Genomic DNA, 14,082 nt, shown 5'->3' on the forward strand with positions numbered 1-14,082 from the left:
TCCTTCATGAGTGTCATTAACAGTCATTTTGGAGCTCATCAAACATTATACAGATCCGTGTAGCTCAGTGTAACTGAGGGTGCAGCAGCTCACTGCAGAGCTGACCTTAGTTGTGTCGGCCGCAGACGATGAGGAAAGAGACGGCAGCCGTTGTTTAGTCACTTGATCTGTAACTCGTGAAAGTACACAAATAGAAATATGTCCAGACAAGAACAACACAGGCAGTTACACACCATACTCTCCCCACATGATCACACACACACACACACACACACACTTTTATTGAATTATTTTCAAGATAAATTGAAAAAAAGCATTACATCTTCATCTTGGGGAGGCTGAGACATTTATGCATGGAAAATTACTCTAACGATTAATGCATTTTAAAAACAGTTACTTATCGTTGTTGCTCTAATATTGCCAGTTTTAGATGCATTTCTGTAGCTGCCTTTTCACCAGTCCCTGTATTGCACACGAAGCCTCACACACACAAAAGCCTCTCAGTCCCTCAGCCCGTCTGTCTGAACTTATTCACCTTTATCGTGTCTTATTCCAAACATCCAGTGTTAGTGCATTTTTCTCACCTGCTGTTGTGATGCCCTAATAATCCTCGTTTACCATAACTGTTGACATTTTTGGTCAAACATCTCCTTTCCAATTGATCCGCGGATAACTTTGAACTGGAGCTAAGCGCCGCAACAACCGTCTTTGAAGCCGCGGCCAAGTCTTTACGTCGCAGGTCTGACTTTAGCAGCAGAGCAGGGCAAACCCCACATGTACAGAGAGAGAATATGTCAGAGCTGATGAATGTAACCTCATACGGAGGAATCAATGGAAAGACTGGTGAGGTGAAGAAGACATAAAGGAATCCGCTGGATTTCAAGTGGAACTGAGAGAGACTGTGGAGAGCTATAACCTCGCTTCACACGTCCCATATATTGCGACTCGCCTCATTTAGAAGACAGCTAGCTCGAGCCCGTTCCTATATCTGAATTGTTCTCGCTTTTAATAGATATTAGGAGTCTTTACTCATCAGTGATTCATGAAATGAATGTCTCTCTTTCCAGTGATTAATATCTAATGGGCTGAGAGAAGCTGAATTCATTCATTATGAAATGGAGAAAATGAGCTCTGCAAATATCACTTTTGATTGATGAGCTCTGGAATAGCAGCCAAGCACACAGCCGCAGTGTAGATTAAACTGCCTTCCTGGAAAAGCTCCGCCAGCTCTCTGTAATATACGTGGAAGTAAGCGTATGTTTTACTGCAATGCAGATTCCATGTGACTATTTCATCTCAGATCACTTACGTTAAGACTCTAAAAGGACGAACGCCGCGAAGAGACTTTTACATTTATTAACCTTTTTGCCGATGTGATCACATTACTGATAACATTCCTCTTCTCTCTGCAGCGTGCAACTGCAACCTCCATGCCCGTCGCTGTCGATTCAACATGGAGCTGTACAAGCTGTCGGGGAGGAAGAGCGGAGGGGTCTGCATGAACTGCCGCCACAACACCGCAGGCCGCCACTGCCACTACTGCAAGGAGGGCTTTTACAGAGACATGGCCAGACCCATCACTCACCGACGAGCCTGCAAAGGTAAAAGTCTACAATATGTCATCCCCAAAATCCTAATTTGTATCTCAATCACTCATCCTGTTAACTTGAAGAAAACGTTGTTTTTCTTGCACAAGAACAAAGAACCGGAAAACTGAGAAGATTCTTGATGAATTGGAGTAAATTGCGGCCGCGCTTAACAACAGCAAAACAGTCGTCTACAAACTCCCACGCAAGTCGTGCAGTATAATCCAAGTCTCATGTATCCAGTCGTTTGCTCACTTATTCCTAAACACGTGCATTTTTGCTAAAACCTCAACTCACTTGGGACTCGCACGGACTAGTAGTGCGCCTACGCAAGCGCGAGACTGTTCGTGCAGAAGTGTTTGGTGAAAATTCATGTGTTTGGAAAGAATGGAGCATATGTACGACTGCACAAGTCGCGTGACACTGTTTTGATATAGTTTTGCTGTTAAACGCCGTTTTTTATTTTGGTTCTTTGTTCACCGTGGAAGCAAACAAGTTTTCTTCACAGATGCCAGGAGACACGCGGTGAGTTTTGGGGGGTGAAATATTCCTTTTAATGAGTTTATTTGATATTTTTCACTGTGGTGTTGACGACACTTCATGTGATGCTAATTGCCGTACTGTTTTCTACACTTCATATGTCAATCAAGCGGCAACGCGGATCTATTTTCTGCTCTATTCACACACACACACGGTGGAGATCACCGCTCATACAGCACCTAATGCTCTGCTCTTCTTCTGCTGAAACATAAAACACAAACTTCTTCTGGGAAATAATCACCAACTACTCTACGTTTACAACAACTAATGGAAACGTTCTCATGCATGACGATCACTTTTGTGTTGAATCAATCAGTAATAGAACAGACACAAATGAACATTTATTTATATGAAAGTGTCACGGATTATTACTTTAAGCTCAGTTTGACTTTTCATTTGGCAACATGCTGCGCTAAATGTTTATAACATGTTCAAACAAAAGCTGATTGAGTTTCTCTCTAACCCTGCTAATACTTGCGTAATCACGTCTGAGTACGTTTAAAAAGACACACACACACACACACGCGGTCATTGTAACTTTTAATAGAAGATATTGCCACAGCGTAGCAGAGAGAAACACATTGATTGCATGCCTGAAGCCACATACACACACACACACACACACACACACCACATAACATTATCACTTGACCAAAGAATTTCTCATGGAAACATTTATTTTACCCCTTTTTTATTATTTCACATTAGCAGTGAATACTTCAGCGTGGTGTTTTACTGGAAGCACTTAACACAGTTTACTTTAAAAATATTCACATCGATAGCAGAGAGAGTATTTTGTATCCTATTGATTACAGAAAGAATCACTTCCAGATAATAATAATAATAATAATAATAATAATAATAATAATAATAATAATAATAATAATAATAATGATAGCCGTGAATATCTTACGGTAGAAATGTTGTGGTGAAAATCTCCCGCTGGCTTCCGCTCAGTTTCCCTTCTGCAGCCGGCCCACGCTGTAACCGAACACCAGAAGGTTAGACATGGCACCATATCACGCCGCACTTGCCCATGTTAATTGCGCTAAGATGTCGAGCCCATTCATCATATAATGGCAAAACCTCCACAGTAACGCGGTCACATTCCTCAACACTGAAGTAATTTGACCTGTTGCTGCACCAAAGCACTGACAGAAAGAGATCTGCCTCAGTCCTGACGGGAGATCAGTCCTGAGATCACACGACCATGTGTGCAAATTGTTCCCTCGTCTTCCATTTCCTGCGAAACCTTGGAGTGTGATGCTCTCGCACACACACACGCAAGCCCCCCCGCCCTCCCCTGACACTGCAATTTGTCCTTATCAAAGCCTGTGATCAGGTGGTAAACAGTTTATCTCGCTCCCGCTCAAAGGCCCCAGATGTCACGGAAATGAAAGTCAACGTCCGAAAAGCCTCCGCTGAGCGTCTGGCTCCATGATTGATCAGAACAATTCTGCAGCCTTCTAGGAGCCGTCATTTTCCTTCAACTCGGCACTTGCTCACTTTTTTTTCATCTCCATCTTCTCCATCTCCCATGATTGTTTATAACCACCTTCTCCACTTCCTCCCAAACTTCTGATTTATCTCACCATGACTCACTACAAGCCTGTAAAACGTTGTCTTTTTCTCTTTCTTTACCACGGTGTCTGCTCTCCTCCGTGTTTTATCTCCATGTGTCGGGGTCAGGATAGAGGTCAGAGGTGCGGTGTGGCTGAAGGGGGTCACGTCTGAAATGGACAATAAAATACAGGTGTTTTCTAAAGGCGAGACTGGAATGGGGGGGGCCGTGCAGGCTCTGAGAGGACGAGCAGGCCACGTCTGTTTCTAATGAGACCTGCTCTGTCGATGGGTGTCTATACAGAATCTGTGGAGTATATGAGGAGGAGTACCCACCCTGCCTCCATCACCACCACTGCTTACCTCCCACGTGCAGAACACTGCAGGGCTCTCCAGTTCAAATGCCCAGGCACCAGTCTCCACGGGCCCTTTACTGTGTCCCGAGCATTACCGCAGTCAGCAGAATGAAAGAAACTCACCACATGGCCTGGCTGCAGTATATGAGCTCTTCAAAAATACAAGGTTTTTATGTGAATCCAAGCTGTACAGCTGGTATCCGTTGACCACAAGGAACATCGATAAAAGGCATTAAAAATTAGGCCACGGTCCATGTGAAGCAACGGCGGCCAACATAAACCACATTGGTCGTATGTCTCAAATATCTTTTTGAAGCATGAGGATCTTTGCTGTCAGAAAACACTGCGCAGAAGAAAATGGTTACGCAACCTAATTGCACGGGTCATTTTAGGTTAGTAATATGATACACGGCCTGTAGCGGCATACACATGTGATCCTTGATGGTGAATAACACCTTTCTTTCTAACATTAGTTTTAAGATTAGCCTGCGACATCAAGATTATAGTCTCAGATGTCACTGAGAGGATGCAGCTGTGCTGTGGAAATCTTCCCTTTTATAGTATCTCTTTAAACATTGGATGTGCATGATTTAATAATCTGTGCATACAAATTACTTAATTCAATCTCTTGATTGCATGCCTAAGAAATGCACATATTTAAACCCTTTAATTGCTTTGAATTTCTTTAACACCACCCTCTCCGAATGTGCCAACTGCCACTAACTGCAGACAAAGAGCAGTCCTCGCAAGTACTTTATCCCATAAGCACGCACACACAAATGCACAGAGCAACACGAATCAGTTAAACTGAGCCTGTCAAAGGACTACAAATCCCTACGCAGTGCCTGTCACGTCTGCAGTCGCAAAGGCTTGAAAAGTCATCAACCTCTGAGGACGCGTTTTACTGCTTCTTAACTGGCCTGAGCCCCTGCACATAAAACTTCAGAAAAGCAGTTCAAGGAGGAGAGCTGGGGGGGTGGAGATTGACACCGCCACCCCCTGTCCCCATCCTGCCTCTTACAGCCCGTTCAGATCTGGCAGTTGCTGGTTGTTTACGCAACAATGTGGACTCTGATGTCTTTACAGCTTGTGATTGTTTAGTAGGGAAGTGAGAACTCCTGACATTACTCACATCTTGTCGGTAGGGAGCCGATCGAGTTGATAGCTTGTGCTGTTCTGTGATCAGCCGGGAAAACAACGGCCACATGTCTGGGCAGGCATGACAGAACCGCTCCAGACTTGTATCAGACAGATCACATAGCGGGGGGTTTATCCCACATGTGCTTTGGAAAAATAATTTCACAGGGAAGAAGGGGGACAAACCCCCAGGAAAGATAGGGCTGCAACTAAGGATTGTTTTTATTCTTAATTAATCCGTCTATTATTTTCCCGATTATTCGAATAGTTTATAAAATGGTGAGAAATAGAAGATTTTCTCTTGGGTGATGAATTAAGTGGGTTATGGAAGTTACATGGTTGACACACAGTGGGGAGACCCTTTGTTGACTTGACCTCTGACATCCTGCCACATGCAGAAGTGTATTCGCTCCAGGTCAGTCAGGAACTCTTACCAAATGTCATCAGAGCTTGAGTTTCCTGTTCGGGCCTGCGTGACTCAAATGGTGGGGATTTTGCACGGACGCCGAAGCATCAGATTTACGTCTCTGTGCACAGCTTCAAACAGACTGCAGCCACTCTGACACCTGTGGACCGCTTGGTCTTGCCGAAAAAAGGGCAAACGTGTTCCTGAAGATCTGAGCCGCAGTTAATCCCCTTCCCACCCCGCCGCCAGACGCACACGATCACTCTTGGGTCAGTTTCAGCCATTTAAACCCTCCCTTTGCCCAGTCAACAGGTGGTAGGGTCCTCAGGCTCTCCTCTGTTGTAGCAGCGAAAAAAAATGTCCGGTGCAAATAAACACATTCACAGTTCCGTCAAGTGGTGGGAAGAAACCGTGGCATGTTAGCAGCTGCCTTCCTCTGGCAAGCCCTAACAAACTGTTGGGTTACAGGGTTTTTCCCCCAAAGTTGAATTTTTACTTTTCTTGATGATCTTGGACATTACAGCGATCGTGTTACAGTCGAGTCACTCCCTGCGCCTGTTTTCCAAACAATAACACCTTGCATTTGCTGGTTTGTTGTGTTGTTGGCAGCATGTCGGTGTGTGTGACAGATAGGAGAGGATACTTCTCTGGACTCTTGACTTGTTTCGTTTCTGCACATTTGAAGTGACAACAATCAGTCACACCCCTGAAGATGTAAAAGTCTTACATTTGTTTTGATATGTCACTGATGTTGTCTGGCTGGATTGCTGTGAAATGTTAAGTATGCGTTTATTACTCAAAGAACAAATGTCTGCTTATTTAGTGGAGTTGGAGTAACCACAGTTTGGTTAGATTCACTGTTGTTTATGCTGTCGAGCACACCAGAGGCTCTGTTTGGACTACACTGACGCGCTGTGTCTCTCCCCGTTTCTCTCCAATCCTCCACTACACTTCTCACTCTCCGATATGTTGCTTCTCCCTCTCCCTGTCATCCTCTCTGACATCTTATAAAGCTCTCTCAGAAGGCTTCGGACCAGCTCTTTTATTTAACAGCTCTTTAAAGCAAAAAGAAAAAGCCTCACATTGCTTAAGGAGGCTTGAATAAATTGCCTTGAACCACCAAAAGTCATAAAAGCCTCGCCAAAGTGAGGTGACCGGAGCATTGCTTGTTGCTGTTGGCATTTGTTGGGAATCGACTGATTGAAACGGCAGCGTGTGTCACCAGGCAGGCACCGGACGGCATTTAGGGAGCGGAAACAAGCAGAGAAGAGGACACAGTGTGCCTTGCCGAGTCCCCGTTCTCTACTTGTCACCTTCTGTCTTCTATGTTCACACAGAAGTTATTTATCTATTTCTCTCCTCACACAAACAGATGCACAATCCCAAGCACAGAAGCCAAGAGCTGCCTCACACCCTGAAGTCCTGAGCCAAACGTTCAGCATTAATGCATATCTGCTGTATGCTGGCAAACAACATAAGATTACAAGATTTAAAGGAATACTTCACCATTTGTATATCAATTACTCAACTCATCAGTGGATATCGATTTGCTGTTCTTAAATGCAGCCACCATTCATCAAGAATTATCTCTGTTTTCTTTATTCCTCGTTCACCTTGAAGGCATGCGAGACAAAAAGGTTTTCTTGAAGAATTCAAGGTGACATGGGTTGAGAAATGTATATAGAAATGGTGAAGTATTCCTTTAACTCGGTGCCCTGCAGAGACTCTGCCGTGTCCGAGGAAAAACCCAGTGTCTTGTGTGCCATTTTGGCAACATGTTTAATGAGTTAACATCTAATATATTTTCTCTGTCCCTTCTTTCACAACCCTCCATCCCCCTTCACACTTGTGTCCCCCCCCCCCCCCCTCCACCCCAGCCTGTGACTGCCACCCTGTGGGCGCGGCCGGCAAGACGTGCAACCAGACCACAGGCCAGTGCCCCTGCAAGGACGGCGTCACCGGCATCACCTGCAACCGCTGCGCCAAGGGCTACCAGCAGAGCCGCTCACCAGTGGCCCCCTGCATCAGTGAGTGACTCACATGCACACACACACACACCTAACACTGCTTTGAGCTTAATCTAATCCTCTTGGCAGTGAGTCACTGCATAAAACTGCGACACACTGAGAAGCTACACTGTGAAGAACATCATATAACAAAAGGGAATAACACATCGTTACAGTAGAGCGGTGAACTACACAAAAAGCAGCACATACTCGAAGCAGTGACATTACAGAGTGTAATTGAAAGCACACTTCGCCTGTAGCCCAAGTCTGACAGGCACACCCAACCCGCACAATCTCTGCACACACACTGCATGTGTTCTGACTGTGGGTTTGCATGGCCACTGAAAATGCTATGATATGACATTTAGACCAGAATGAACTGAAATGTGATCTTTGTGGAGAGCTGGTAGAGAACTCATGACTTGGATATTGTTGTTCCACTTGCTGTCGACGATATTGTGTGTGTGTGTGTGTGTGTGTGTGTGTGTGTGTGTGTGTGTGTGTGTGTGTGTGTGTGTGTGTGTGTGTGTGTGTGTGTGTGTGTGTGTGTGTGTGTGTGTGTGTGTGTGTGTGTGTGTGTGTGTGTGTGTGTGTGTGTGTGTGTAGTTTGCATGTAGACTACATCAGCTTTTTAATTTCCTGTGACAAACGCGTATGTGTGCGTGTGGGGGTTTGAAATTTGCCAGCGGCCCGGCACATGCAGGCATGTGTAATAGAAGGCAACTTTCCACCACACTGTGTGCCAGGCGGTGCGGGGACACATTGCACACACTCACAAGACAACCTCCTCCAAAGCAAAGCGTGCCGCCCAGTGCCGTACCAAGCTCCGCCACACTGTGCCACATGGTGCCGTGTTGTTTCTCTCACATGCCGCTCCAGAGCAGATGGCTGACGGGCGAGAAGGAAAAAACAACTGTGGTCATGCATGGCAGACCCCACTCGTTTGAGTGCCACTGAACCATCCCAGTGAGAACAAGAAGAATTGTGTATGTGCGTTTTAAGTACATGCGCAAATTTGGATCCATTAAGAATAGAGTTAATGACAACTGTGTGTGTCAATACGGCCTCATGGTGGGCATCTTACCTCCTATTGGGGCTCCCAGACCCCAAAACAGAAGACAAGCCCATTAAGCAGCCAATTAGTATGATGGCAGCAACCCTCATCTGAATGATCCTTTCATCATCTGTCTGTCTTCACAAGATGTGGCCATGAGGGCACACAGACTCAGAGTGGCTTCTAGCAGCTGCGCCTGCCTTCACAAATCTCCGTGCCCTTGTTTGTTTTTGTTGGCGGGGTGTCCATAATTTCAGAGAGACAACTGCTGCTTTTCCCTCAAAACAGCTTTCCAACAACCCCCCCCCCCCCCCCCCCCCCCCCCCACCTTCTGCCAACACACTCCCACTCGCTTGGTTCAAACCCTCAACCTCCAAATCCAATCAAAAGCAGATCCTCTGGGTGGATGCTAAGCCGGCGTTCCAGTAACTCTGTTTACGGTAAAAGCAGCGGGCCCGTTGTTAGCATTAGCATTTGTATTGGAAAGTTGCATACGATTAGAAGAAAAGTCCTGGAGGAATTCCACGAGGCACTTTTTAGAGTAGCCGGCGGGCACAGCGAGGGCGGGCTGCATCTGTCTAAAGACGATCCAACCAAGATTACCCCCTTGCCATCTGTCCATTTGTCTGTACATGCTTGCAAGGAGATTACACAGCAGTGTTAACCCAGCATCTGTTAGGGGAGGACGGGACTAATCTAGTCCATTTCAACCCGTGTGCCTCAAAGAATCAAACTTCTGTCTCAGATGTAGCAAGTGTGCCGACTTTGAATGGATTGACTTCTCCAAACTGGATTACTGGGTGAATTTGTGATGCATCCACTGAGTTTGGCTAAAAACTTACATTTGGTCCTCTGACCTGCATTAGTTCTTCCACTTATACTGTCTCAGGATCTTTCAATGTATTCCTTAAAAATGACAGTGAAACCACCACGTTAGTCCGTGGAATGCATGGTTTATTTAAGCCTGTCTTCCCTCTCACCACCAATAAGTATCCCTGTCAGTCTGCCAGTGTTTATCTGGCATGTCTGTCTGCAATGCCCCATGTGTTTTCATGTGCATAGTTGACATGTGTCACGATACAAACCTACATTACGACAACCCTGGTATTTGGTCCTATTGGCCTTGGGGAGCTAATATACGTTCTACTTCTCTTCAGTAATACCCCCTTTTTTTGTTATATTCACAAAACCTTCCAGCGCCAACTCTTTGGAATAACTTTTAATGAATTCAGACATACTTCATTTCCACACCACACATGCACTCTTTGCAGGCATGCAGCCAAATCACTTAGACCGTACTTGAAAGGCACGGACTTACATTTAAGCAGCGAAATAACTTTGTATTTCTTATGTGTGTGTTTCAGAAATCCCGGTGGTCAATCCCACAGCTGTGGTGAGCAGCACAGAGGAACCAGCAGGTTAGTATTCGCTCTCTGCACCTCGCCCATAAGCACCGCTGCTTTATGAGAGGAACAAAAACATATTTTTTAATATTTCTGGACGTGAGTTTTAAGGTGTGGAATAAATATTAATGAAGGGTTGGTCCCTGCTTTTGAAGTTCGGCAGAGAGAACGAGTGCACTGGGACCTGCAGAATGTTTCCATTGTCTTAAAAACCTGTGTCCTTGGCACAGTTTCCCCCAACCGCTAACCTCAAGTTAGTGGAGCCTCGCTGCGCTCTCTATACAGCTGCAGCTTAAAGCTGAGGCCAGTAGATAGGCAGCAGAGGTGATTAGTTGAAGTGTAGCTGGGAGATACAGTGGAAGGGGGAAAAAAGTGTTGGCATGTGGCTGGGGGGAAATTTGTTCAGCCTCTCCCTCTAACTGTCCAATTTACGCTCCGGTCAATTACCCCCACTGTATTTTTCATTCTGCAGCAGTTTGGTTTGAATGGAGGTGTTGATTTGGAAATGTTGATTCATTAGTGGGTTTATAACATATATCATCACTCAGGCTGCAGACCCCCCCCCCCACCACCCAAACACACGCACACGCACACACACACACACACACACACATACACTGTACAGCACTACTGGAAGCATTATTGTTATTGTATCCTTTTTCGCCTACAAATTATAGATTTTGTCAGAAAGATCTCTGCTAATTGCACTTTTGACTTATGGACTTATTTCAAATACAGTCTGAGGGTATGAGTTATAGGGTTGATGATGTCTATAATAGCTGTTACTGACTTAATTTCACTGGAAAGTATTGAAGCTGAAGGCCAAACTTAGCCCTACAGTGACTATAGAAAAACCTCCTATTAAATCGAATGGTTTAGAACATATACATTGTTTTGGACATTACGGGAAATACACTTATTTGCTTTCTTGGCAAGAGTTAGATGTTAATATATATATATATATATATATATATATATATATATATATATATATATACTACTCTCATGTTTGTGCGGTAGACATTATACATTTTCTAAGTTAAATTAGGAAACAGAAATAAGCCAAGTCAAATAAAGGCGGAAATGCACAAAACTAAATCTGAAGATGCTATGCTATGCTATGCTATGCTATGCTATGCTATGCTATGCTATGCTATGCTATGCTAAAATAAGCTAATCTAAGTTAAGTGTACCAGCCGCTGGCTCCAGCTGCATATTCACGCACAGACATGAAAAAGTATTTATCATCTTCTCCAACTCTTAAGAAATCTGCCTAAATATTCCTTTAGAGGTAAACGTATATCAATAATAATACTTTTTGTATCCCTCGCTTTCGGTGTACGTACGTCGCACCATCCAATTCTCGTGAAGCGGAATATCTCAGGGATGCCTGGAGGGAATTTCTTCAAATTTATCACAAACATCCACTGATAGGATTTTGGTGGTGAAAGGTCAAGGTCACTGTGACCTCACCAAACACGTTTTTGGTCATAACTCAAGAATTCATACTGCAGATACGCCAATTTCACACAAATGTCTAGTAGGATAAAATAAAGTGATGACACTGATGTTAACTGCACCGTGCCTGGCTAACGGCGGCTTACCACCGCGAGACGGTAAATGTAAGTCTCTCATTCTGTTTCCTCTCATTGCTTGATCCTTTGAACTTTTTCGAAAAACAAAATAAAACCACAGTCTTGTGTTTACTACTTCCCTGGGAAAATGTTACGGGGTCTTGGAACACAATAGTTGTTGATCGCCAATTCACCGCAGGCTCTACCAAACACACCAGAGCATTTCCCCCCCCCCCCCCCCCATCTTTCTCCTTCCTAAACTCCCATAGAAGGAGCTTAAACATCAGAAAACCCAAGGCCCCAAAACGTTTTTGTGTAAGGGGCGGTCGGTGCAATTTGTCCTTGTCATGGCACAGTGAGAGGGGCTCAAGGGAACGAGGGCATCGAGAGCCCTGGAACCAATTGTGAGTGTTTTCAGTGGGCCGGTCTTCTGGGTCAGTGGGCGATTCACCGAGAGTTTTTCCAGGTGAACAGCCAGCAGTGGGTGACTCTTCATTCATGGGAAAACACACACTGTCTCCTAGCCAGCGTTTCCCCACTGATACCTTTAGGCCAACCCCTGGATACCACACACACACACACACACACACACACACACACACACACACACACACACACACACACACACACACACTATGGCAGTGATCTAATGAAATCCATGCACATCTCATGTACTGTGACATTTGCATGCACGCTTACATGATAATGATCTGCACATGAAATACCTCATGCGCATTTATAATGAAAAAGACCTTAAGCACGCTATGATATTTAACATCATTTAGTTAAAGTATGCGAGTAATGTACGACACACAAATCCATTCACACCTGCACCTCTGAACCCGTCCACATCTACACCTCCAATCATCGTTTTTTTTAAAGTCACCCTGTCTCGAAGTTATTGGAAGCTGCCATCTGCTCTCTCTTTCTCCCCTTCCTTCCTTGTCTCTCCTCTCTCTGGCTAATAAAATCTCCGGCACTCTGATATACAGCCAAGCCTCCTGGACATTTTTATGGGCTCCTTGGTCCCCTGTTTCTTTCTCCTCCTGCACTCCTTCCATTGCTCCATCCGTCCTCCCCCCCCTCCCCAAAAAAATGAATGATGAAACACCCCGACTCTCATGCAACCCCCGAAAAGCGTAATTCCTCTCTCTCACGACCACTTTTTACTTTCTAATTTGGGAAATTCACATCCAGCTATTTTATTTGGTTTGCTTTGGGAAGCAACATGACTGAATGCTTTTCCTCTTGAAGGCAATGAGAGGCCTGACCGCAGATACCAGTCCAGCATGTGGTTTTCCAGTTCCATGCCCCGACATTCCAGGCGAGCGGCATGGTCAGCTTCTCGTGCCCCCTCCCTAAAACTGACAAGAACCATGTTGGAATAGGACCCTCTTGGCATTCTCCACATTTTCAGAACTTTGTGTCCTCCTCGTAGTTTTGTAATTGAAATAAGTGGATCCAATATTGCACGGTTCATAAAACCCAGTGGCATCCAGTCAAGTACAGTAGAGCCGTGCTAATGATCAACGGTGTCTCTTTCTTTTTCTTGTCACAGCTCCAGTAGCAGTAGTTACCATGAGCACAATTTTAAAAAACGCAATGCAATGCCATACAATATATCAAGGCTTCTTGTTATTGATTTCTAGCATGAGCACTTTCATCTGCTTTTCGAAAGTTCATTTCATTTTCTTCTTTGTTCTCTAGTCCCTTTGCTCTCCGCTCGTGGAATGTCGGGATCACAGAGAAAGCAAAGCTTTTAATGTTGTTCCATGGTCGCAAGAAACAAACCATGAGAAATAATGAGATGCATGTGCTCTATCTGACCTAACTTATCTCCAGCTTTCTTTTGTCTCTTGTCAACACCATTTACACATGCATTCTACTATTATTGTGATTTGCTATTAAGGTTGAAGGTAAACTTTGCACCATAGAGTCAAGAGATGTGAGCCTGTTGCTTCAAGTTCTAGACTTTCTAAAATTAGAGCAGAATTGTTCCATATTTGTGTAACCGTGTGACGAAGTCATAAAGAAGACGCTCCTAGATAAATGACAACTAAACCAAACCAAGGCTGGTGTTAGAGTCAGTCAAGAAAAGATCTGAGATTGGTCCCTCAGCCAAGACGTCCATTTGAACTGTCACCATCGTAATTATAACACCTCATCACTGGCGGCTCTACCTCTGAATGGTCAGCGGAGGTCATCCATCCAATGTGTGGTCTCCGTCGTCACACTGGCAGCCAAGGTCTCCTCGCATCGGTCCAGCCATGACCTGCTTCCACCACGCTCTGTCTTTTCTCAAGACCCCCCGAAAACATGTCAAACTGAACACTTTTTACTACTCTGGTATGCTTCAACCTGCGTCCCAGTGATTTGTCAGAAGGTGTATTTTAGCACCAAGCTCAACATTATCCAACCTTCGGCCCCCCGTCAGTGAATATAAAGTAAAGTAACTGTAGA

At 44.8% G+C, this 14,082-nt stretch overlaps 1 protein-coding gene across 2 annotated transcripts in view; it reads left to right on the forward strand.

The window, feature by feature from the left end:
* Positions 1-14,082, forward strand: part of ntn2 (netrin 2) — a 42,856-nt gene that overhangs the window by 23,504 nt on the left and 5,270 nt on the right. For both annotated transcript variants that reach the window (XM_029456710.1, XM_029456711.1), the window contains exons 3-5: positions 1,413-1,601; positions 7,463-7,612; positions 10,010-10,063. In XM_029456710.1, the coding sequence (XP_029312570.1) occupies positions 1,413-1,601; positions 7,463-7,612; positions 10,010-10,063 (393 nt within the window). The remainder of the gene's footprint in view (positions 1-1,412; positions 1,602-7,462; positions 7,613-10,009; positions 10,064-14,082) is intronic.

This window comes from Cottoperca gobio, chromosome 19 (genome assembly GCF_900634415.1).
Source record: "Cottoperca gobio chromosome 19, fCotGob3.1, whole genome shotgun sequence".
Taxonomy (NCBI): Eukaryota; Metazoa; Chordata; class Actinopteri; order Perciformes; family Bovichtidae; genus Cottoperca; species Cottoperca gobio.